We start from the raw sequence: 23,331 nt of genomic DNA on the forward strand, positions 1-23,331 counted from the left end.
TTGTGCTGACATCACAATTAGTGCAATTGTTGTGGCAATAAACTACAACTCACATAATCAATTAATGCATGTATCCAGTAGCAGCACTATACACAATTTGCCTCTACAGTAACATTATCATCAACCTTTAGTTACACAGCATCACCATATCACACAGCAATTTCCAGAGAATGTTTAACTCACATTCACATATACCCCTGACTCACTGGGGCTAAAAAGTATATTCACTATTACACAGACACTAAGGCTAGCTTTATCAGAAGCCAAGTAACATACAAATATGTTTCTGGAGTATGGGAGGAAACCCATGCAAATATGGGGATGACGTATAAAGTCTACATAGTCATTATCACTAAACTGCCCGGTTGCATCACCTAGTGTTGGAGTCCTGTATATTCAGCATAGACAGAAAGATTTCAAAGAAAAAGAAAAAAAAAATGCAGGGAGCCCAGTGACCCCGCCCGCCCTTCAGCACTGGCGGATCCAAAGGGGGTGATTTTCCCCCATAGCCGATGTGTGCTGGCGAGGTCACCGCCCCCTTGGTTAAATAACTGCACAACGCATTCTTGTGCCTGTCGGCAGAGATCTGCCCAGCCACGCTGATCGTGTTTTAAACACAATCAGAGCGGTTGGCATGGTCACTGCCAACAGGCACATGAAAGTATTGCGTGGCTGTAGAAAAAAAAAAAAAAAAAGAAGGGTGCGAGGCACTAAATCGCTCCCCCGCCGCCCTAGAAAAACAATCTAGGTCTGCCATCGTCCTTCAACCCAGCCAGCCCATGAGCACAGACTAATGAGTTGCAAAGGTAACAAAACAGAGCTTAAAATTGGTTTAAGACAAAAACTGCATATCTTTGTCTGTTACACAGAAAAACCAAACTAAACCATTTACAGGAGGCCAGATATCTTCAGTACCATGTTGTTTTGCCAAATATGTATGTTGCATATATGTTGTATGTTTGCCTTTATTAAACATTTATATCAAGTTACTTGTTTAACAGTGAAGTTACCCTTTAAAAAGTGAAAGCAAACATCTGCTGGCAATGGGCAACTTCACTTTTTTCCTTTGCACCAGACTTCATAAAAGTGATTCAGTAAATTGCTAAGCTCCCACTGAGAGTATGTTACCTCCACACATTATGACATCACTGCTCAAATAGTGGGAGGGCTTCAAGCTTCTCTCACAAGAGCTGTCTGGTGCTCATTGGATAGATTGGAGTTGTGACAAATGAAAGTCAGCCATACATAAAACACCACAAAGTAGTATTTTTCTGTAAACCATTAGAATGTTCCCTATTTCTTATCGCCCATTCTCGTTTAAATAATAAAGCTATATGTATTGGGCAGTAAATGCTAACAGGAAAAGTAAAAGGCAGATTTATAAATAAAAAAAAATCATAACTAAAAAAACAATAACATTTCTATAAACATATAGGAAGTATGATATATATTTTGAGTTTGTATTAGTGAATCAAGAAAATGTAGTTATTACTGTGCAGGTGTATTCGTAGTTCATAACTGAAATATATGAAAAACAAGTTATTTGTCTTGAATTTAAACATGAAGAAGTCAGTGAACAAAAGACCGTTATTCATCATTTATGATCTATTTCTGAAAATTTAATTTTACCACTACCATTTCTGTAAATAGCTTCATGAAAATGACAGGGAAACATAAAATCATGAATCATTTCTCTCAGCATCAACTGAATGACTCCTGTGATATACTTAAAGCAATTTGAGTAAAATGGTTGCCTCATACCTATAATGCCTAAAGTGGTTTTATATTTGGATATTTTAGAACACCACATGCATTAATAGATACAACAATTGTAAAGTATACCAATACAAATTACAAAAAGCTGATGTGCCCAGGACAACAGACATTGTATATTGAGCGGTGACCCATCTGCTTTATACGTTATTTAGAGTCTGAGAACATGAATTGATTTTTGTTTAGTTGGGTTTTTTTTTTGGTTTTTTTTTACATCAAGCCCAGAAAATGGGACAAAGAATACAGAGAGAAGTATGAAACAGTCTACAGAAATAAATAATCCAGTCAACATTTTATTTTTTATTTTAAATAAGACCTGTTGGAAAAGTATTTCATGAAAGAATGTTAAACTTGTTTTAAAAAAAAAAAAAAAAAAAAAAGGTCTCAGTTGAACAAATAGTGTTGAACATACCATCAGCTTCTTTTACAGGAATTCTGCAGGACAGCAGTCAATGAGGAGAATCCCCTCTGTCCTCTTGACAGAAACATAAACACCTTCTCATTGTATTGCTAAGATCAACAGGGACATCAACGCCAAAGTAATTTATGAGGGTGCAAATAATGTGGCTGTCCTGGAGAATTACTGGAAAAGAAATTACTGGCAAGTCCGTTTCTCAGTTTGTAGTTCATTAACAGGACAATATTCACATTGCGAACGCAACAATAACTAATTGCTACGGCCATGAAGGGGGGGAGGGGGTGGAGCCAAATGCCATCTCTTAGTTAAGTGAATATCCACTCTGTAATAATAGGTAAATGTATAGATGCTGTTCCATGTGGAAGCACTGAATTTTTTTTCCATGGAGGCCCTGGGTGTAGATATTGTGCTAGCACTGTGCTTTTGTCATCGTAGTTACGTAGTAGGTCTTTCGTAACTTTATAGGGGTTAGAAATTGTTTGGCAAATCTAAATAAATAGCTGAAGCATGTACATGCTTTTGTCACGTATTTGTCAAGTATTACAATTAACCATTACATGTTTCTCAATATTGAGCCTATAATAGCCTCACTTTGAAATATTAGACACAACATCACCAGAATGATGAAAGATCTGACATGCTTCCTGGAATCTTAAAACCACTATCTGGGATCAATAGGTGAAGATTTATGTTTACTTTTTGATATTAACAAGTATTTACACACACACACATATATATATATATATACACATTGTGATTGTGTGTGTGTGTGTGTCATTTATTGACATGTTGATATATTTCATGGACTGTAGCAATATAGAGTAATCCCTCTTTAAAACAAATGAGCCAGTCACACACACGAATATATGTCTTTATATAAATGTGTGATTGGACTAGTCAGTAATTTCACCCTTTAATTATGAGCCAACTAATTGTAAGCCTGATATAATGTATTTTGAATAGATACAATATATGGGAGATATACAAGATATAGCTAGAGATATATTAATACTTATATGGTAAATAGAATAAATATCGGATTCTGCACACTCCGAGATCCTACATCCAAGATGCTAGACGTTTCCTTTGTATCATCAAACATTTACATTAGAAACAATGTTATCATTTAACTACCTGTGACATACAATAATTATACACTAACATCCCTCACCAACTAGTGTTGGATAGTGAGGATAAATTTCTTGTGGGCGATGTAGGAGTTTTAGGGAGGCAAATAAAGTTTATTTTGGATTTTATTCCCTTTATTTTTACATTGTAATATAGTTGTTGTGGTTGAAAAAAGACAAGTCCATCAAGTTCAACCTATTTTGTATCTCCTCTGATCACTCTCTTATATATGAAAATGATCCAGATAAAGTAACCGCCAATCTCTTTCTATCAGGAAAAATCCCTCCTGACCCAATATTTCAGTGCTATTCCTCCCTGGATCCACTACTGTCCTTAATTTGAATTAACAGTAGTAACCCTGGATACCCTTTTCTGCAAAAAAAAAAATGTAACCCTCTCAAACATATTCATTGAATCTGCCATCATAATCTTTCCTGGCAGAGAATTCCATATCTTGACTGCCCTTACTGTAAAGAACCCCTTCCGTTGCTGGTTGTGAAACTTCCTCTCCTCTAACCTTAGGGGGTGACAATATCTCCTGTGTTCAGCCCTTGGGGTAAAAAGTTCCCATGAATGTTCTCTGTATAGACCTTTAATGTATTTGTCCGTAGTAATCATATCCCCTCTTAGATGCCTCTTTTGTAAAGTAAACATGCCTAAACTGGCTAACCTCATAACTAAATGACCATACCCTTTATCAATTTTCTCGCTCTTCTCTGAACTCTTTCTAGTTCCAAAATATCTTTTATATAGAGTGGTGCCCAGAACTGTACTCCATATTCAAGATGAGGTCTTAACAACATCTATGCCTCTTTTTATGTATGTCAATACTTTATTGGCTTTTGCAGCTGCTGCTTGACATTGAGCACTATTGCTAAGTTTACTGTCTACGAGCACTGCCAAATCCTTTTCCATTTTAGATTCCCCTAATTTTATCTAATTTACGTTATAGATGTGTGCTTGTTTTTGATCCGTATGTCCATAACCTTAAATATATCTATGTTAAACTTCATCTTCCATTTGGCCACCCAATCCTCCAATTTATTCAAGTCCTTCTGCAGAGAAACTACATCTTGCTCTGATTTTATCTTACAAATTTTGGTGTCACCTGCAAAAATGGAAACTTTGTTCTCTAAACCATTACCAAAGTCATTAATAAATATATTTTTATCCACAATTATTACATTTTTTTATGTCTTTTTTTTTTATTAAATCCAGACACACGGCACAGCTATGGACAGGATGTTCACTTTTGAACAATGCCACGTGTAAGGTAGTAAGTTCAGGTGAACATTGTGCTCTATTGGAGTTACAAAGATTTATTTTTTTCGAACGGGATGGGGATATTGGTTCAATAAATAGTTTTATTTCACATCTTAATAATTAATTTAAATTTCACACATACCCATGACACGAAGACACTAAATAGAATGCTACTTTTAAAATCTTAATTTTAAAAGTAGCTATTTTCGGCCGTGGCTTAAAAATATCCCTAAGGGACAATTGCAGTGTTTGAAAAGGAATTCTTCTGATGACGCCACGTTTGAAAGCAAAGGACTTGGTATTGAATTTCAAGGGTAAAAGACCCAGAACAGCTACTAGAGATTGCATACAGAGAAGAATGCAACCTTGATAGGGATTCTCTTTAGAAAAAGAACTAAAAAGGTAATAAAGAAACAGTAGGGAAACACAAACTAGATAGATCATTGTCCCTTATTTCCAAATTTAATATCAATATGAATATCAATATTAATACAATATCAAATTATAAAGAAACATTATCCTGTTTTGAAATTGATCCAGTATTTGAGAACAGTACTCCCAGAACAAAATACGTTTATTTTTAAAAATTGTCTACAGTAGTGCATGGACAGCTAGAAAGTTTATTGATTCTAATGAATCTCCAGGTTAAAACAAACTTATTATTAATTCATTAAAATCCTATCAATAAAGGAAACTGCAAAATATTAAAATCTTTTATAGTGCTTAGTGAAAAATGAAGATTTAAACAGTGAAATTAAAAGCTTGCTAAGAACCAGCTAAAATGTATAACTATTATAGTAATAATACTAATCAATAAATCACAGATGTAGATCAAGTGAGTTAGACTTATTTGTTAATCAATTGTTCAGGGGAAGAAGTGATTGTATTTGATGTATATATTTCTTGTACTCACTCTTTAGTAACTGTTGCAATACAAAAAGAAGAATGCAACGTCGTTTGCATTAGTTATATTGTGAGGCAAATGGTAGCAGGACAGTTATAGTCTGCTGCAACGGTTAGCAGGATCTGACAGCGATTTAGTGAGGCTTATCAATATAGATTCACACTGCAATCATTCATTAGGGTGCTTGAACGTTCCCACTTAAGACTGATATTTACACCTTACACTACTTAAATCAGTGAGAGACGATAGCGGTCTTAGAGAACTGGGCTGGATAGAAATGTCTTATGTTTTAACTCTATTCTATCCTTTCATAGGCAGTCTCTAATCTGAATTGCACTGCTTGTATGGTCTATTGCTAGATATGGACGGGGTTTCTTGTTTAAGCTATTGAAGATGTGTCATCTACCTGTTCTGTCGTGTTGGTACACTGTATTCTAAGGCTACTTTATCTATAATATGTTTTTGCAGAACCACCGAATAATCAGCACAGTAAGGACTTAGGCACTCAGCAATAACGTCAACACCTGTTTCACAGAGGCTTGCTTTACCAAGGCATTCACTGTCTGTGTGTAAATCAACTTATCGTGAGATAAATGATCCACTGATAGACTAGAAATCTGACAGACAGCATACATGACAGATCAGAGGCCGACACAATAGAGGGAAAGCTTGTATATTTGGGAGAGAATTAGTATTACAATTTAATTGAGGAGCTCTCAGACCCACATTGGGTTATAAATCTGGGATTTCTGGTTGACATGCTGCAGCATCTGGACAGACACAACCTACCTGTATTTTGTGCAAAATCAAGCTGTTAAAGATGCAACTTCAAAAGGAGTCCATCCCCTGTTTGCACCAGTATGGTATACTGTTATGTCGCTGCTTGTGTGCTTTAGACTTTTATTGCTAGCCTTTGTTGTGGGAGGTTTTTTTGGGTGCTGAGTGAAGTATATACATATATTTCCAAAGAAAATATGGAGTAGGCGCCTTCGGTATAATGAAACATTCAAATTGTATGTGTACCAGAAAGAGGAATATGATCGGACACTTCAGCAACTGATTGTGTTTAATCGATGAGCCTTCTAGATATCCTCTCACGATCAGGAGAAACAGAAAGAATCACATAATAGTGTCTTCAAATATGTGGAACCCTCCACCATAGACCACTCCAATACAGATATGGGTACCGAAAGAAAATAATAAAATATATACATATATATATATATATATATATATATATACACTTAGTCTCTTTATACATGATTGCAGTAAAAGTTCGGCTAGAATGCATAAGTGCAAAAAAATGTGTCAACCAATGAACCCGGTTCTCTGGTTTGGATCAAAATAAAGAGTGCATACAATTTTTGAAAATAAGGCTGTTTTCCTAATGTTTCTAAGGTTATAGCAGTCTGCAACACAGAAATTCAAGCAAACTGTATTTGTGTAATACTGAGCGTGTACCACTGCCAGCATGGGAGATTGCATCATTTTAAATTTATATTACATGTCTTGAGATGTCAAAGGTTTTTTTCCTGTTACGTCAGATTATATATAGAGAAGCCTTTGCTCATGGTATGAAAGGGTAAGTTTCCAGAAAACATTGAAATTCAACTTCCCCACCAAAAGTAAAACCAGAAACAGTGATGACTATTCTTTGCCAAGTCAACCAAATAGCCAATAGCACGGGATTATCCAACTCATCAAAGGAAATCTTAGTCTAAGGGCGATGAAGGAAGTAAACTAGTATAATATTAGACAGAAATTAATATTCAATTCAAAAATTTGTAAATATACAATGATTATGCCACCATTTAATATAACTGCAAGTTGCAGCTTGGATGTATAGACCAATATTAAGGAAATTAATGTCCCCACCTCTATCTATTATAGAATTATGCTTTGATTTGGGTGTTTTTAGCATTCCACATAAAAGTTTGAAATTATGTGGTAAAAATGTTTTAATTTTTTGGGTCAGTAGGAGAAAATTATGCAATGGGCATAATTGAATGTATTACTCCAGCTAGGTGTATTCACTTTTCCCCGTTAGGATTAAAATATTAAGTGCTAAAGCCCAGAACCACAAATTGCCACAAAAAAAACAACTTCTTAAATGCTATGCAGGAGAACAAACCTCAAAATAGTTTATATAAACACATAGATGTTGCCTTTGATGACAAGGTTCCCAAACTAAACTTCAACACAACCTACCACAAAACTACCACATAAAACGCTTTCATTTAAAACAAATCAAATCAATAAAAATGCATATATATTCAATATAGAAAGAAACTGAAAACATGAACCACTGTCTTTCATAGAAAAACATAATTGATAACCACACCAACTCACTGAACAATTTGTAGCAAATCAATAGCGAAGCTTTATTATTGTGGTTATTCACAACTTAAAACAAAAGTAAATAGTGCTTTACAGAAAATAATACAAAAATGCAGACTGAATGAAACAGAATCACACATTACAAAAATAATGCAAGGATTTTAGAAGGATCATAAAATTTGAAATATTACTAAAAAAAATTCGACATAAGGAGTTTTCAAAATGTGCGGCCTAGATAAAAAGTAATGACATGATTCATGAGATAAGATATCTGTGCTCAAGCACACGCAAAAAAAAAAAAATGAATGAGATGGATAAACCTAGCATGAGTCATGCCAAGGTCAATTGATCTTCCTCAAAGGACAGTGTAAAGTTTTGCTCACACAGCACACTGCATATCCGTTCAGTGTCACAAAATATGCACTATGATTGACAATGAACAGTTGTCATCTCTATCCAGACCTAATGATATAACAACTTGTCAAACTGCTATGTACAGTACACAAATACTGTACACTAATATTTGAGAAGATAAAAACATAAATTTACATTGTAAAAAAAAAAACCTTATTATTAAAATGACACAGAAGTACCTTATTTGGGTTGTTCCAACAAAAGCTAATATTGCGCCGTTACATCTAGATTTTCACTTATTTTCTAAAGAAATACATGCTCCTGACTGGGATGATAAACTTTACCAAAATGAAAAGCCCAAAATACCTTCAGGAATGTTGTCATTGTTTAGGAGCAAACTAGGTTCTGCAAAACAGTGTGTAAGAAATTGTATACTGAAATGTAGATATATTTATTATTTGTATAAATGTAATAGCCAAGATTTTCTATGAAAGCCCTTAAAAATTTTCAGATCTGTTGGAGGAGGATAAAAGACCCACGGATGCTAGCTCTCCTAGGTTTGGCCGATACGCATACCATACTGTGTGCATGAGCGGACCGTTGCCGTTGCATGTGCACCTCTTCCTGTGTCATAGCAGTAGCCTTCGCTGCTGCCGCTGTCTGCCTGCTCCACCTCCCCATCTGTCGTGGAAGTGGGGAGTTTTAGTAGCAGATACAAAACGGAGGAGCCTTGATGCATAGCTGCAGTAAACCATTATGTAGTGCTGCATTCTGCAGTAATAGTTTCCGCAGCCCCACTGGTACCAATGATGTATAGACCCCACAATAACTAAAACAAACACAGTAATTGCCTAAATAATACTGTATAATCTTATTTGAAATGTAGAAAGTAGAAGTAACAAAGGCAGATAAAGGAATAACCTGAGTATCCGGTGATCCCAGATATAAAAAATATACATATATGCTCTAACCGTAGGTAAGCATTGGAAGAAAAATTGTGTGGTTGGGAAATAAGAGAGCAAGGAAACCTAGGCAATTTGGAGCTGCAATATATTACTACTGCATTTCAAAATGACACGCACAATGATAAAAATGGTACCTCTAGCCCAATATAGGATTATAAACGCAGTACTACCGATTTTTAGTCTTCTGATGTTAATGTTTCTGCTGTACAATATTTGTTTGCCATGCATGTGAATTGATGCGATCAATCACACAGAACTGGTGCAATTAGTTTTAATTGCATTATAAGGGGTGTAGTCTGCTGCCAGTTTGAATGGAAAATGCTGAAAGCACTCAATGATCCCCTTGCACATAACAAGCAATAGCAGCCAGGTTTGCAGTGTTAGATGGCGACATGTTTTGGCAAATAATTTAGGTTGATCCTGGTTAGAAGAATATAAAAGTAAACATTTGCCTGAAAATTTTTACCCTCTCAAGGAATCACCTATTCCCTCAAGTGTGTTGTATGATATCAAACAGAGCAGTGCCTTGAGAGGAGAATGGAAACCTTCAGGTTTCACCACTGGATTATTGCCTTGTAAACTTAATGAAGTACCTGTGATCTATTTGTAAACTAGGGAATTACTTAATTAACCATTTTAAATCAATGATATTAATGCTACCATTGCGCACATGCTTTAGGGTTAGTGCTTGGACACAAACTGCTTCACAATTTCTCACAATACATGTTTAAAAAAAAAAATTGTCCTATTCATTTCTCTAGAAGTCCATATCCCTGTTCTTCCTTTAATCAATTAAAACCATTCTTCCAACTTTATAAATGGTGATCAGTTGGTGTTTTATCTGAAAGGCAAATCCACTAGAAATACATATCTGATTCTAGTCACTAAAGTAAATATTCATGGCCATATCTTTTTTCTTTTCTTTTTAAATAACATTTTATTAAAGTTAGAAAGAAAAAGTAAAAAAAAAAAAAAAAGGGGGGGTGGAATAGCTGAGGAATAGGGAAGAAAAGGGCAGGCTGGAAAGGGAAAAGGATGAAAGGGGGCAAAAAAGAAAGGTGGGATAGGGGGTCTCTCAGCTCCCTTTCAAGAAAAGAGTGGGGCGGAGCTCAAGTATCAAAGTAACCTGTCCAGGATTGCCAAGTCGACAGGAATTGGTTAGGATGGTCGTGGAATATGCTAATGATGTGTTCCATTTTATATATCGGCCAGATACTGGCTATGAGGGCAGGGATAGTGGGGAGTTCAGAGTTTTTCCAGTTTCTTGTGATTTAACATCTGCTCGCTATAAGAATATGTCCAGGGAGCTTCTGAACTAGTCTGTGCAGTCAAGATTGCAGAGGCAGAAGGAAGGATGAAAAGGGAATGCTATGTGGGAGAACTTACTGATAAGTTCTGACACTTCCCACCAAAACGGTTCAATTTTAGAGCAGTTCCATCATACGTGAGACAGGGTACACGGCTGACCACAGTTCCACCAGCAACGATCTGAGGAAGAAGGAAAGATTGCTTTCAGCCTGGAAGGGACCAGTTAGCAGAGAAATAGAAGTCTGTATAAATTCTATTTGATTTGAGTGCAAATTGATGATTTGGCAACCGCCTCACGAATGGAGGTCCAATCCTGCAGCTCAAGTGGCTCCCCATGTCCTCCTTCCAATGTAACTCATGGGGCTCCATAGAAGGGATATTGTATTGCATTAGTATGAAGTAAAAGGTGGCGATAAGTCCTTTGGAGCAGGAGGACCTGTTAAGACAGAAAGTCTCCAGTGGGGAAGGGCAGCAGGGGGTTCGTGGTTCTGGTGGTTGAAGATGTGGCAGAACTGGATATACTGATAAAAGGAGGTGGTGGAGAAGTGTAGGCGATAGCGGAGCGCAGCGAAATCGGAAAATAAGTCCATTGGGACAAAAATTTAAAGCTGTGCTTTGTCCAATCAGGGTAGGCCTTAGAATTGGTACTGGGGGGGAGACAAGGCCGGAACAAGCCACAGGAGGATCATTCACCTTAGGTTATCGATCAGTTTGAAAGCACAAACGCAGTACCTCCAAATCAAAAGGAAGAAGTGGATTGTGGGAGGCAGGTGGTGTAGAGGGGGTAGAGATTTGGGATTCAGCCAATAGAGGGCATAAGGGGATATCATGCACAGTACGTCCGCCTCCACATCCACCCACAGCCTAGTTACCATTATGGTAACTATATATTGAAAACCATACTTTTTTTTTTTATTTAAATCTAATGTAGGAATAACTATATATAAAATTCAAAAACATGTTGCACATAATAGCAACAACATCTAAAACGACAAACAAAATGTATACAAATAAAATCATAAAAACCATAAAAGGTGTAAAATGCCTTTTCATACATATGGTTTAGGACCCTAAATGATTCATCCAAATTAACTCTACGAATAAAACAGGTCACAACTGTCTGTATGGAGTATAGAAAGAAAAATGTGCCAGGAATCCGACTAAAGCATTACACTCCCAAAACTACCAGGTCCTCCACTAATCCTGGGCCCAACCTGCCTGATGCTCAGACGATCCTCCGCTGTCTCATCCAATGAACCGGATGCCATCCTGGATCTCATCTGGTCCTCCTTGTTCTCCATTACCCACCTACCTTACAGTGTTCCCAGTTTGGCCTCTGAGCCCCAACTCCCATCACTGGCAAAAACCAAGTGCCCTTGAATGGACTATAGCTGCTGACCCCTCTGGCCTACAGACCATACTGGATACCCTCCCTCCCTCTCAGATCAATTTCTCCCTGCAAGCGCCACGGTAAAACTATTACCGTTATTACGGTAATAGTGCGTATAATTACCGTTATTACGGTAATTCTAAAGCCGCCTTTTGGTTAATATTACCGTAATAACGGAAATATCTATAACATGGCGGTCCTTCGAATTGAATTCCCACATAGAGATTTCTTCAATGGACATGCAAGTATAAGAAAGAAAATAGAAGGTGTATTGTTAAATACTGAAAGTTATATGTTTTTGTTTATTTTGGTGATAGTATCCATTAAATGCAGAAGTACTGGATGTCCCTTAATTTTAAACCCACTCTGAATTGCATAAGATACAAACTAAAGTGACTGCATTATTTTTACTGTGGCTTGTAAGCTGTTGTGGGTTTGTTTGTTTTCTTTCTTTTTTATCAATCATAATCAACTAACAACTAATAAAGTGCCAACATTTCTTTAGTACTAGAGAATCTATGATCATCTTTAAATCATAACTGGCTTAACACTATCATCAACCTTCAACATTTATTTGTATAGCGCCAGCAAATTCTGTAGCGCTTTACAATTGGGAATAAACACAGTAATAAACAATACTGGGTAAAACAGACAAAGAGGTAAGTGGACCCTGCTCGCAAGCTTACAATCTATAGACCAATGGGAGTCACATACATGAGGTTAAATCTACATACTGCATATTGGTCCAGCCAGATTTCAAAGGTAAAAAGTGATTCATATGCTATGTGATTCAGTCACAGAGCACTGCTGGTCTGGGGTTAGAGGGTTTTTGTCTTAGGTGAATTGTGTAAATGTTGGTAATAGGGTAACCTAGTGTTGAGGAATATTATAAGCTTGTCTGAAGAGGTGGGTTTTCACGCTTGAAAGTTTGTAGACCAGAGAAAAGTCTTAGAGGGAGTGAATTCCACAGAGTGGGTGCACTTTTGTTGATGGCCTTGTATGCTAGTTTAAGAATTTTATATTGGATTCTGTAAAAGAACAAGCAACCAATGTAGAGACAGAGTGGCTCAACAGAGGAAAACGATTTTCAAGGAAAATCAGTCTGGCCGTTGCGTGCGAATAGATTGCAGGTGTCTGAGTCTTTTTAGGGGAAGACCAGTAAGGAGGGAATTGCAATATGCAATGCAGAAGATGAGGAGTGCATGAAAGTTTATGCAGTGTCTTGTGCAAGATATGTGCGTATTCTGGAAATGTTTTTTAGATGCATGTAACATGATTTAGATATAGAGCCAAAGTGGGGAACAAAGGATAGTTGCGAGTGAAGGATCACTCCTAGGCAGCAAGCTTTCAAGGTGGGATTTATGGTCATGTCAACAGAAATAGAAATGAAAGGTAGATAATATTCCCACCCACCAAGAGAAGTTATCAACTGTTTTTGAAAGATTGATTTTGAGTTGGCGAAAGGACATCCAAGATGAAATGGCAGAAACACAGTCAGTAACGCAGGACAACATAGATGGCAAGAGATCAGGAGAGGATAGATAGATTTGGGTATCATAATACTGAAATCCTAAGTAGCTTATTAGTTTTCCAAGAGAAGTGGTATAGATAGAGAACAGCACCTAGTACTGAGCCTTGTGGGACTACGACTGAAAGAAAGTGGAGCAAAGGTGGATCTAGAGAAATTAAGACTGAAAAGAGCTATTAGAACGTTAGGATGACAACCAGGATAGGACAGTGTCTTGAAGACCTAGGGATTGTAGTGTTTGTATGAGAAGAGAGTGGTCAACAATGCCGAATGCAACAGAGAGATCCAGGACAATTAGAAGATAGTAATGGCCTTTGTTTTAAGCAGTGATCAAATCATTGATAATCTTAGTCAAAAGCATTCTCGGCAAAGTATTGGGAGCGAAAGCCTAAATGAAAAGGATCCACTAGTTTGTCTGTGGAAAGGAAGCATGTGAGGCGAGTGTAGGCAAGTTTCTATAGAAGCTTAGAGGGGCATGGGAGCTGAGAAATTGCAGGATAATTTGAGAGAGTTTGGGTCAGAATTTTGCTTTTTCAGAATAGGAGTAATCACTGCATGCTTGTGTAATGACTGGAAAAAGAGAGGAGAGAGGAGAAAGAGTACAGATTTTAGTTAGTTAGAGGTGGAATGAGCACAGGGGACAGGGATTTACCGATGTGTTCGGGTACAGGATCAAAGGGACATGAGGTACAGTAGGAAGATGATGATAAAAGCGTACATACTTCATCCTCATTTGAGATCAAGTGAAGAGAGGGTGTAGGAGGGTGCTGAGAAGGAATTGAGCTGATTGCTTGTTAAGGAAGAGGATACCATTTCTAGCCAGATCTCATCAATCTTGTCCTTGAAGTAGGAAGCAAGATCCTGGGCACTGATAGCAGTCGGAGGATTGAGAAGAGATTTAAATGTGTTAAACAGGTGTTTGGCGCTTGAAGCCTGAGCATAGATGAGAGATTGGTAGTATGTTTGTTTTTCAGTGTTCAGAGCATTTCGATAGGAGTGGTAGATAGAAGTATATGTGAGGAAATCATTAGGGGTGTGAGATTTACGCCAGTGACGTTCTGCTTTACGGGAAAGTTTTTAAAGGTTTTGTGTTATTTTAGTGTGCTACTGTTAACATCGAAGTCGACGTGAAGTATGAATAGTCACTAGAGTCACTTGATCACAGGCTGTTGCTAGGGTTTGGTGAAAATGAGGCACTAGCCTAACAGCAGAGGAGAATGTAGAGATTGGGGAGAGAAGTTGTTGGAGAGGTGGAAAATTGTTGAAGATTAATAGAGTTAAGATTTCTACAGGTATGAGGAGGCTTGGTAGAGTTTGACAGCAGAAAAGTTAAAGTACTGGGAGTGAGCATGTAGCCAATAAGGTGATGATCCGAGAGGGGGAAAAGCGTATAAAGGAAATCAGAAACTAAGCATACTCTATAGAAAACAAGATCAAGGCAATGCTCATCCTGATGAGTAGCATATTCAGACCACTGAGAGAGGTCCAGAAAGGAGGTTACAACCTGTTAATGCTGCATATTTTACAGTGGAGAATCTGTAACATCATCCATAAATACCAACTCTTGCCTGTATTGTACTTATTTTCTAGAAGTTTATACCACTGTGCCGTCTCTATAAAGATCAGCCGCCATCACCTAATGGAATTCGTTTCTATGTGCAACCATCTTTGGTGGCTGAAGATTTCAGACACGAAAAAGGTTATACACCAATGATAACTGCACTTCTCAGGGAGGAACTTATCCTTCCCATTGTCTTTCAATAAGTATCTTGATTTTTCAGTCTTAAGAGTTAAGAGACACAAGTCAGCTCTGAGACAAAACAAAAAAAGAAAAAAATTTAGACAAAAAAATCTTACCTCATAGACCTCTGTCGTCCTCAAAGAAGGCATAATATATGCTCTTTGGTGCACATTCAGGATTTGAAGCCTCATTTTATAAAATATAGAAGAAATTAAATTTAATTTTGCTGAGGGAGCTTAATGTAATGACAAAGTCGGAGAGCAGGGGCCTTTTTAGAGGCATTCAAAGTCATGTAGAGTTCACTGCAACATGCGTATTCTGAGCAGTGTAAGCTGTCAATCACTTCCAGTTTTCCAAAACCTAGTCATGTTTTATCTGCAAATGGTTTACACCAGTGGTTCCCAAACTTTTGCAGTTTGCGGCACCCTTAGCGTCTCCAAATTTTTTCAAGGCACCCCTCCAAAATAATTACTGAGCAGTCCTGTTTTAGTAGTAGTTGGGTCAAAAAATTGTAATAAGTATTTAGGTCAGGACAGAAATACTTATTTAGTTGTATGCAAAAATGCCCCCTCTGCATCCAGACACGCTGCATCCCCTCTGCTGCCCCCCAGTCACGCTGCCCCCCCTCTGCTGCCCCCAGTCACGCTGCCCCCCCTCTGCTGCCACCCTGTCCCCCTCTGCTGCCACCATACCCCCTGCCCCCCTCTTCTGCCACCATACCCCCTGCCCCCCTCTTCTGCCACCATACCCCCTGCCTGCCACTCTGTCCCCGTCCCCCTCTGCTGCCACTCTGTCCCCCTCTGCTGCCACTCTGTCCCCCTCTGCTGCCACTCTGTCCCCCTCTGCTGCCACTCTGTCCCCCTCTGCTGCCACTCTGTCCCCCTGTCCTCCTCTGCTGCCAAGATCCTCTCACTCTGCCCCGCGCCAGCCATAAAAAAAAATAAAGAACAGAAACTTACCAATCCGTCGGGCGCCGGGACCCAGCAGACTCCTCTCTCCCGCAGCTGTCACTAAATATTGACGTCAGTGACAAGCTGCAGCGGGAGAGAGGAGTCTGCTGGGTCCCGGCGCCCGACGGATTGGTAAGTTTCTGTTCTTTATTTTTTTTTATGGCTGGCCCGTGGCACCCCAGTGACAGCGCCGCGGCACCCCAGTGACAGCGCCGCGGCACCCCTGGGATCCGCGGCGCACACTTTGGGAACCGCCGGTTTACACCTTTACTTTCACAGAGACAAAAGATACTCTAGATTCCAATATTTAATCCAGGGTGCAAATTTAGTAATTTCACAAAGCACTGTACACATGTGCTGTGTACTTTACATTCATCTCAGAAAGAGCATTTCGTGGCAAGATCCAGCTCCCACTTTAAACAAGGAAATATTGTGTGTGAAACACACTACTAATTATGTTTGCAAGTTTAATTTAATTAAGGCTCAATTTCTGCATATCATAATTATCTAAGATTTCTGAAGCGTTGATATTTTACTAACTTTTGAGACTGCAAATTTAGTAATTTCACAAAGCACTGTACACATGTGCTGTGTACTTTACATTCATCTCAGAAAGAGACTTGACGAGATGCAATGCGTTTTCTTCAATATGTCAGTCAATACGCATTGAATGATTAAATCCGTGCCATGTTAAATTTTAGTTTAGGATTTGCTACATCTGTATTTGTGGAAATCAGTATTTTGCCATATTACTGGGAAATGTATCATCAGTCCAATAAAGGTATACAATTTATTATATACATGGTGAAAGAACAGTAACATATTATGACAGAAAATGATGCATGCGTGGGATAAGCAAAATGTTTCACTCAAACATCTCAGCATCAACTGCCATGAAAAACATACATTTTAAAAATAGATAACTTTTAAGCATAGTCTATTTAACAGTGTATGCCATATTAATTGAATATGATAAACTAAAAGAAAATTTAAAACATAATAATTTCAACAATTATGAAACAATTCATTGAAAGCAATTTTGTGCTATTAGCAAAAACAGAATTGAAATACTTAATCAAAAGTTACATAATCATTGTTCAAGGTTTGAGTGCAATGAATTTTATAATAATTACTTTTGAAATATAGAAGATGTTACTTTGGGTATTTATTGTTAATATTAAGTTTACATGAATAATACTTACTGTAATAGCCAATTAAAACTGTATTCTCAATCTGAAAGCGCGTGGTATTACTTTCTGCCCAGTCCTAAAAAGAATCAAAGACAAAAAAATTATCACGGCTCCTGTATTGTATGCTTGATAGACTAAAGCATTGATGGTTTTATGGGAGGGTAAATGCTTTTTCCTTAAGGAGGTTGACCTTTTTTTTGTAAATCCTCCCCAAATATAACCTGTTTGACTGTTACCTGAAGCTAGCAACCAACTAGCACACAATATAGAGTGTTAGAAAACTGCATTCACTTGGACCTCTGTATCAGAGTTCCATATAAGCAAACTTTACAAATTATTACACTTGGCTTTAACTGAAGTGGTCCTACCAGGAAAATTAGCAGGCTATTGCACTTTCCAGGGCCTAGCTTCAGTCAAGGTTCAGAATTGCTGCAAGAAAAATTAGCATTTCGTGGCAAGATCCAGCTCCCACTTTAAACAAGGAAATATTGTGTGTGAAACACACTACTAATTATGTTTGCAAGTTTAATTTAATTAAGGCTCAATTTCTGCATATCATAATTATCTAAGATTTCTGAAGCGTTGATATTTTACTAACTTTTGAGACTGTGCAAGGAGAGACAGGTGACTAGACATTATATACAAGTGCCAAACATAAAAAAAAGAAAGCGAGTTATACTCGCAAAAGCTTGCAATCTAAAGGGAGAAAGAAAATAAAAGTGAGGTGTATGCTGAGGTCAGGTGGTTGAAACAGTGTTAGTTGGATAAAAAAAAAAAAACTTAGAATAGAGAGCCAAGATTAATCTAGATATGCTTCTCTGAAAGGGTGAGGCAGATAATTCCACAAACGTACAGCTCTAGTAAAGTCCTGGTGGCATTAATGAGAGGAGGCAAGAAGAAACATAGAAGAAGTCGCATCACCTCCCTCATCATAATACATGGCCCAAATTCACTTACTTTATTTTGCCCTTGTAATGTGTGTCCCTATGTCATTATTTCAGTGATGTAAGAAGTAATGATGACACCATCCTAATAAATATAGCATTGGGTCAATTAATAAATTATTATTCAGCTACGTGCCTCTCCTCTCTACCATCCATGATGTAGTGGCTTCCAGACACTGATAGACTGGGAATGCACAGTGAAGTGATGATGTCACCACACCGCACACTCCCAGCCTATCAGTGACTAGGAGCTACTGCATCATGGCTCTGGACAGACAGAGGGGTCCTTACAGCTGTACCGACTGAACCCCCTGATGGCGACCCTTGTGAGATGAAGACTCACAGAAGCACTTACAACAGATTGATGGAGACAATTAGTTGTAGTGAAGTAGTGCTACCACAGTGGAGCTATGACATGATAAAAAAGAAATTGTTATGCACAAGAAAAGAGCTTATTTTAAGAATGTTTTGTAGGAAAAAAGGGCAACATTTTTCAGGGACAGTATATGGGTAGCAAGGACAAACGCCAATGCACGTTTGAAAAAGCTATCCAGCTAAATGTAAGTTGGCATTTCTGCTACCTCTTCATAATGTATATTTAAAATTATGGACATGGATGTTTGATTATATGATTACTTTATTAGTGCTCACAATCAGCTCTTGGCAAGTGGGAGGACATAGATTACCTTTGGAACACCTGACATGCGATACTTTGTTACAATCCTATATTGTAACAAATAGACGGTTCCGTTTCTGATATGCACACTATATGAAACGGATGTTCACAACCACAATAATTGGGAACTCCATAATTTTGATAACGGAGATACTTTTTGACATGAAACCAGATAAAGCTGTAACATACATTAAGAGTAACATAGTCACTAAGGCTTATATTGAATGTAAAATATTTTTTTCTCTACATCAACATCTGCTGGAAAGGAGCTGAAATTAAGGACACACTTCACACACCTCAATCTTTTTGTGTCCAACAAATGAGAACAGATAAACTATGATTATTTAGGGTGTAACGAACAAGCAGTTTCTTAAGTACTGTGACTTATCCTGGTCATACATTACATTCACACACTAAATATAAATTTAACAAGGGATGTGTGTACATAGATGCTCACAACCTTAAACATAAGATAATAGTTGTTATACAGGCAGTCTTTGAATTGCAGCAAATCTTTTCACAGTTGTGATTTTAACACACAAATGTATAGCTTATTTTACTTTATAATTTATTTCTCTGTGTGATGGAAGTGTTTACATAGTATCTGGAATTATTGAATGCTTTTAATGCATGCCAAAAAATAGTTTTTACTTTTTTTTCTTTTCTTTTAAATCATATTCTTGGTGCCTCTCACAAAAAAAGTAACTCTTTGTCCCTCTGTTGCAATTTTATATGATGATGGGAACTGTTGATACTGGAGTGCTCAAGGTGATTAAGAACATTACATGGAAGGACATGTATCTAATATTTTTAGGTAACAATTAAACATCTAGTTGGAGGTAGTAGTTAAACAATCAGTGACATTAAATGATAGTAAAAGGAGTGAGCAGGGGAATAGACAAATACATTTGATCATCAGTTACAGTATCAACTGACTCTTGCAAAGCCTTTTTGTTAAAATTTTGTGATGAAGGGTAAAAAAAAGAACACTAGTCATAGAACACACCAGTCCCATGGCTAAAAGCCTTTTTTATTGGTAATTGCAGGAGAAATCCATGCTGAGTAAACAGGAACACTGGGTGCTAGGTCGCTTTGTGAAGCCGTTTCATGTGAATAGACCACGCTTTCTCAAGGTATGCATACTGTTTATCCACGTGAAATGGTTGTCAGTAGCGCCAAGTGTACTCATTTACTCAGCATGGTTTAATACTGCGGTTGCCAATGAAAAGGACTTTTATTTAACTGGCGAGTGTCATGACTATCATTCTTTTTATTCTTCACTACATGGATTTAAAGGCTTTGTTTCCTGTTAGTGCCAGCACAAGGTCTTACCTTGAATTGCTGTTAAGCAAAAATATGTATTACAATCCCAATAATACTGCAACATACCTCTCCTGATTCCAGAGACTGGAGTACTAGAAGTATGGATTGTGTACCCAAATGCAGGTGCAGCGTATGCACATTCATCCGATTCAAGTTCTGGGCATCACTGAGGTACGTGATTTTTAGCTGTATCACTAGCACCAGCTACAGGATAGGTGTAAGTGCCATTTGATAGTGATGAAGGATGTGTATGCATGCATGAAAATGTGTTTACAATTAAGACAGTAAAAATGCATTTTGTGTACAGTAGGCAATCAAAGCATCCTGACACGATTACAGTATTAAGAGGTGGTAATGTCTTTTTTTCATGCACTCTGATAAGACTTTATATTGCACATATGCATTTTTAGTATCCTGCAGTGTGTTCTGTCTGTATGCATACAGCAAGCACCATATAGCCAAAGCACACTTATAACTGTATTCAAATGAAAATGTTTCATAAGAACCTGTTGTATTTGTATACGGGCATACATGCAAATTGTGTTCACTTTGGGTTCCTTGGTGAATCAGGTCCTATATAGTTAGAAATATAAGCAATAAAAGGTTTGCTCTCACAAAATAATTTTATCTTTTTCATCGCCACCCTGAACATTTTTTGAGCTACTAAGAATTCTATCCCCATATAGTTTTCCTCAAATTGGCTTTAAGTCTCTTTGACCAGTCCTGTCTAAACTAGTGAATTTCCATGATCGTTGACTTTGCCTGTGACACCATATTATCCAGCAGGACCTGCACGCCCCTGTCATGAAGGTCTCATTCCCACAAATTCATCCCATCAGGTGCATTTCCTGCTTGGCAGGCTGAAAGGGTCACTGAGTCAAACCAAAAACATAGCCATTATGGGGCTACATTCAAATGATTAAAATATATTTTTGGATATAAAGGTTTCTAAAAGCATTTACTTTCAGGCACATTAGGATTGCCGTTTTAGATTGTATCCCTGTCTTCTGCTCAAATTCACATGAAACTTCAGTACAAAGACTTATTCTCTAATGCAAAAATATGATTTTATGTTTTGGGCCATTGTAATAAACTAAATTTACAGTATTTGAAAGCAGCTTAACGTTCTAAAGCTTTTCATCACATTTTGTGAAACACAATAAAAAATACATATTAATGTGTTCGAGCCATGGCATTTGGAACAATAAACTCAAATTGAACATAAAAGAAGACAAAAGAAATACACAGTATCTCTAACTATAAAAACTGAGTTTAGTACTTTTTTTTCCCAAAACAGATAATTGCTCATTTTGTCATGAATTTGCCTTTATTGTAATTGTCAACAGTCTGAAAGCCAAGAATGGCACAAATCAAGAACTTATTTCATAATGGTGTAAGCTGAGCTGCAGTTTCCTGCTCTACAAGATAGACCGCACAAGATGCTCATAAATGAATCAGATCATTAAAAAACTGTACATGCATAAAATATATTATATATATATATATATATATATATATATATATATATATATGTATTTTGTATATATTCTTCAAACAAGAGTAAAGAATGTTTTTGTCCATGTTGGATAAGACAGCCTTTCAAAATACCATATTAAAATACGATGCCACCTTTTCCAATACATAGAAATCCTCATCTCTGATAGAGCAATCCTAAGTGTGGCAGAAACTGGGTTCTCACCTGGCTCTCTAGCAAGCTCTACAACAATTGACTGCAGGAAGAATTCGAGGATGACAAGTTACCTGTGCTGGTTCCTGCAATCAATGTCTTAGCAGAACAGTGACAGGCACAAGTGGAGTAGGAAACATAGAAGTAGATGAATATATTTATTACAGGAGTCATAAAACTGCGATTGTAGAGAGAGCACAGCTTTCTTGTGACACACTTTTTCCATGCCAGTTATTGCAGAGAACAGACAGTGACTGAAGCATTGCGTGGTTTATAAGGCAGGGGAGGAAGGGAGAATCATCCCAGACAGAAAAAAGTTCATTTACATCAAAGATTAAATGTATATTTATTTGCATGCATATGGTAAGGGTTCCACACTTAAGTGGCCACTATCCTAGAGAGGGCTTCCAACATTTTAGAGGCCACATGCCTGAAGAATTAATAAACCATGGTAAAGCTCTACAGATAGGTAGATTAATCCCATTCCCGTCACACCTCAGCTAGCAGGTGGCTTTACTCAGACATTGGTCACATAACACTGCTCAGTCAGAGAAGAGTCATATTTAAGTCAATTCTTTTGTCAGGTATTCTTGTTTAAAAGAGCTTCAAGATCCTAAGCTCATTAGTCACAAAGGCGACAATAAGATTACACATAATTAAATCTACCATATTTTTCCAGGGATGAAGATTTCTTCTCCTCTCTGGCCAACAACAACTGGATTACACAAACTCCAGTAGCTTTCCCCTGAAGCTCTGTGAAATAAATGGCTTCCCACATATCTAGTACCTGACATAAGAATAGGTATTGTTGACTTGTTTGATTTAAGTAAATATAATACATTTCTCAAACACACAATACGCCATGGGTTAAGATCAGGCACTGAAAGAAGATGCACTTTGCTCTAAAATAATTAATGCTCATATCAAAATGATCAGATGGAGAATATTAATGATACAGATAGAAAACTCCTGCAGCTTTTATTAAAATAATTTTTGTGAGCCAAATCCATCAATAAATTATCCAAAAAAAAAAGAGAAACAAAACTCAAAAGTAGCGAATAGAGTATTCATATCCAGAGATCAAATTTAAAATGAATTTCTATCATCCACATATTCTTTAAAAACATTTTATTTATAAAACACCCAGATCATAGATTACAATACACTAAAAATGTAACTATTTAAAATTTTATTAGTGTGCAGTCAAGGCCAAAAGTTGAGAATGACACAAATATTGGTTTTTACAAAGTCAGCTGCTTCAGTGTTTTTAGACCTTTTTGTCGGATGTTGCTATGGTATACTGAAGTAACAAACATTTCATAAGTGTGAAAGGCTTTTATTGACAATTACATTAAGTTTATGCAGTCAACATTTGCAGGGTTGACCCTTATTTTTGAAGACCTCTACAATTCGCCCTGGCATGTAGTCAATCAACTTCTGGGCCACATACTG

General features: G+C 37.3%; 1 protein-coding gene across 1 annotated transcript in view; it reads right to left on the reverse strand.

Annotated features, from left to right (window-relative positions):
• Window positions 1-23,331, reverse strand: part of LMBRD1 (LMBR1 domain containing 1) — a 193,248-nt gene that overhangs the window by 129,487 nt on the left and 40,430 nt on the right. Inside the window, exon 3 of the mRNA XM_075202580.1 lies at window positions 17,262-17,325. Within this exon, the coding sequence (XP_075058681.1) occupies window positions 17,262-17,325 (64 nt within the window). The remainder of the gene's footprint in view (window positions 1-17,261; window positions 17,326-23,331) is intronic.

The sequence above is a fragment of the Mixophyes fleayi genome, chromosome 3 (assembly GCF_038048845.1).
Source record: "Mixophyes fleayi isolate aMixFle1 chromosome 3, aMixFle1.hap1, whole genome shotgun sequence".
NCBI lineage: Eukaryota > Metazoa > Chordata > Amphibia > Anura > Limnodynastidae > Mixophyes > Mixophyes fleayi.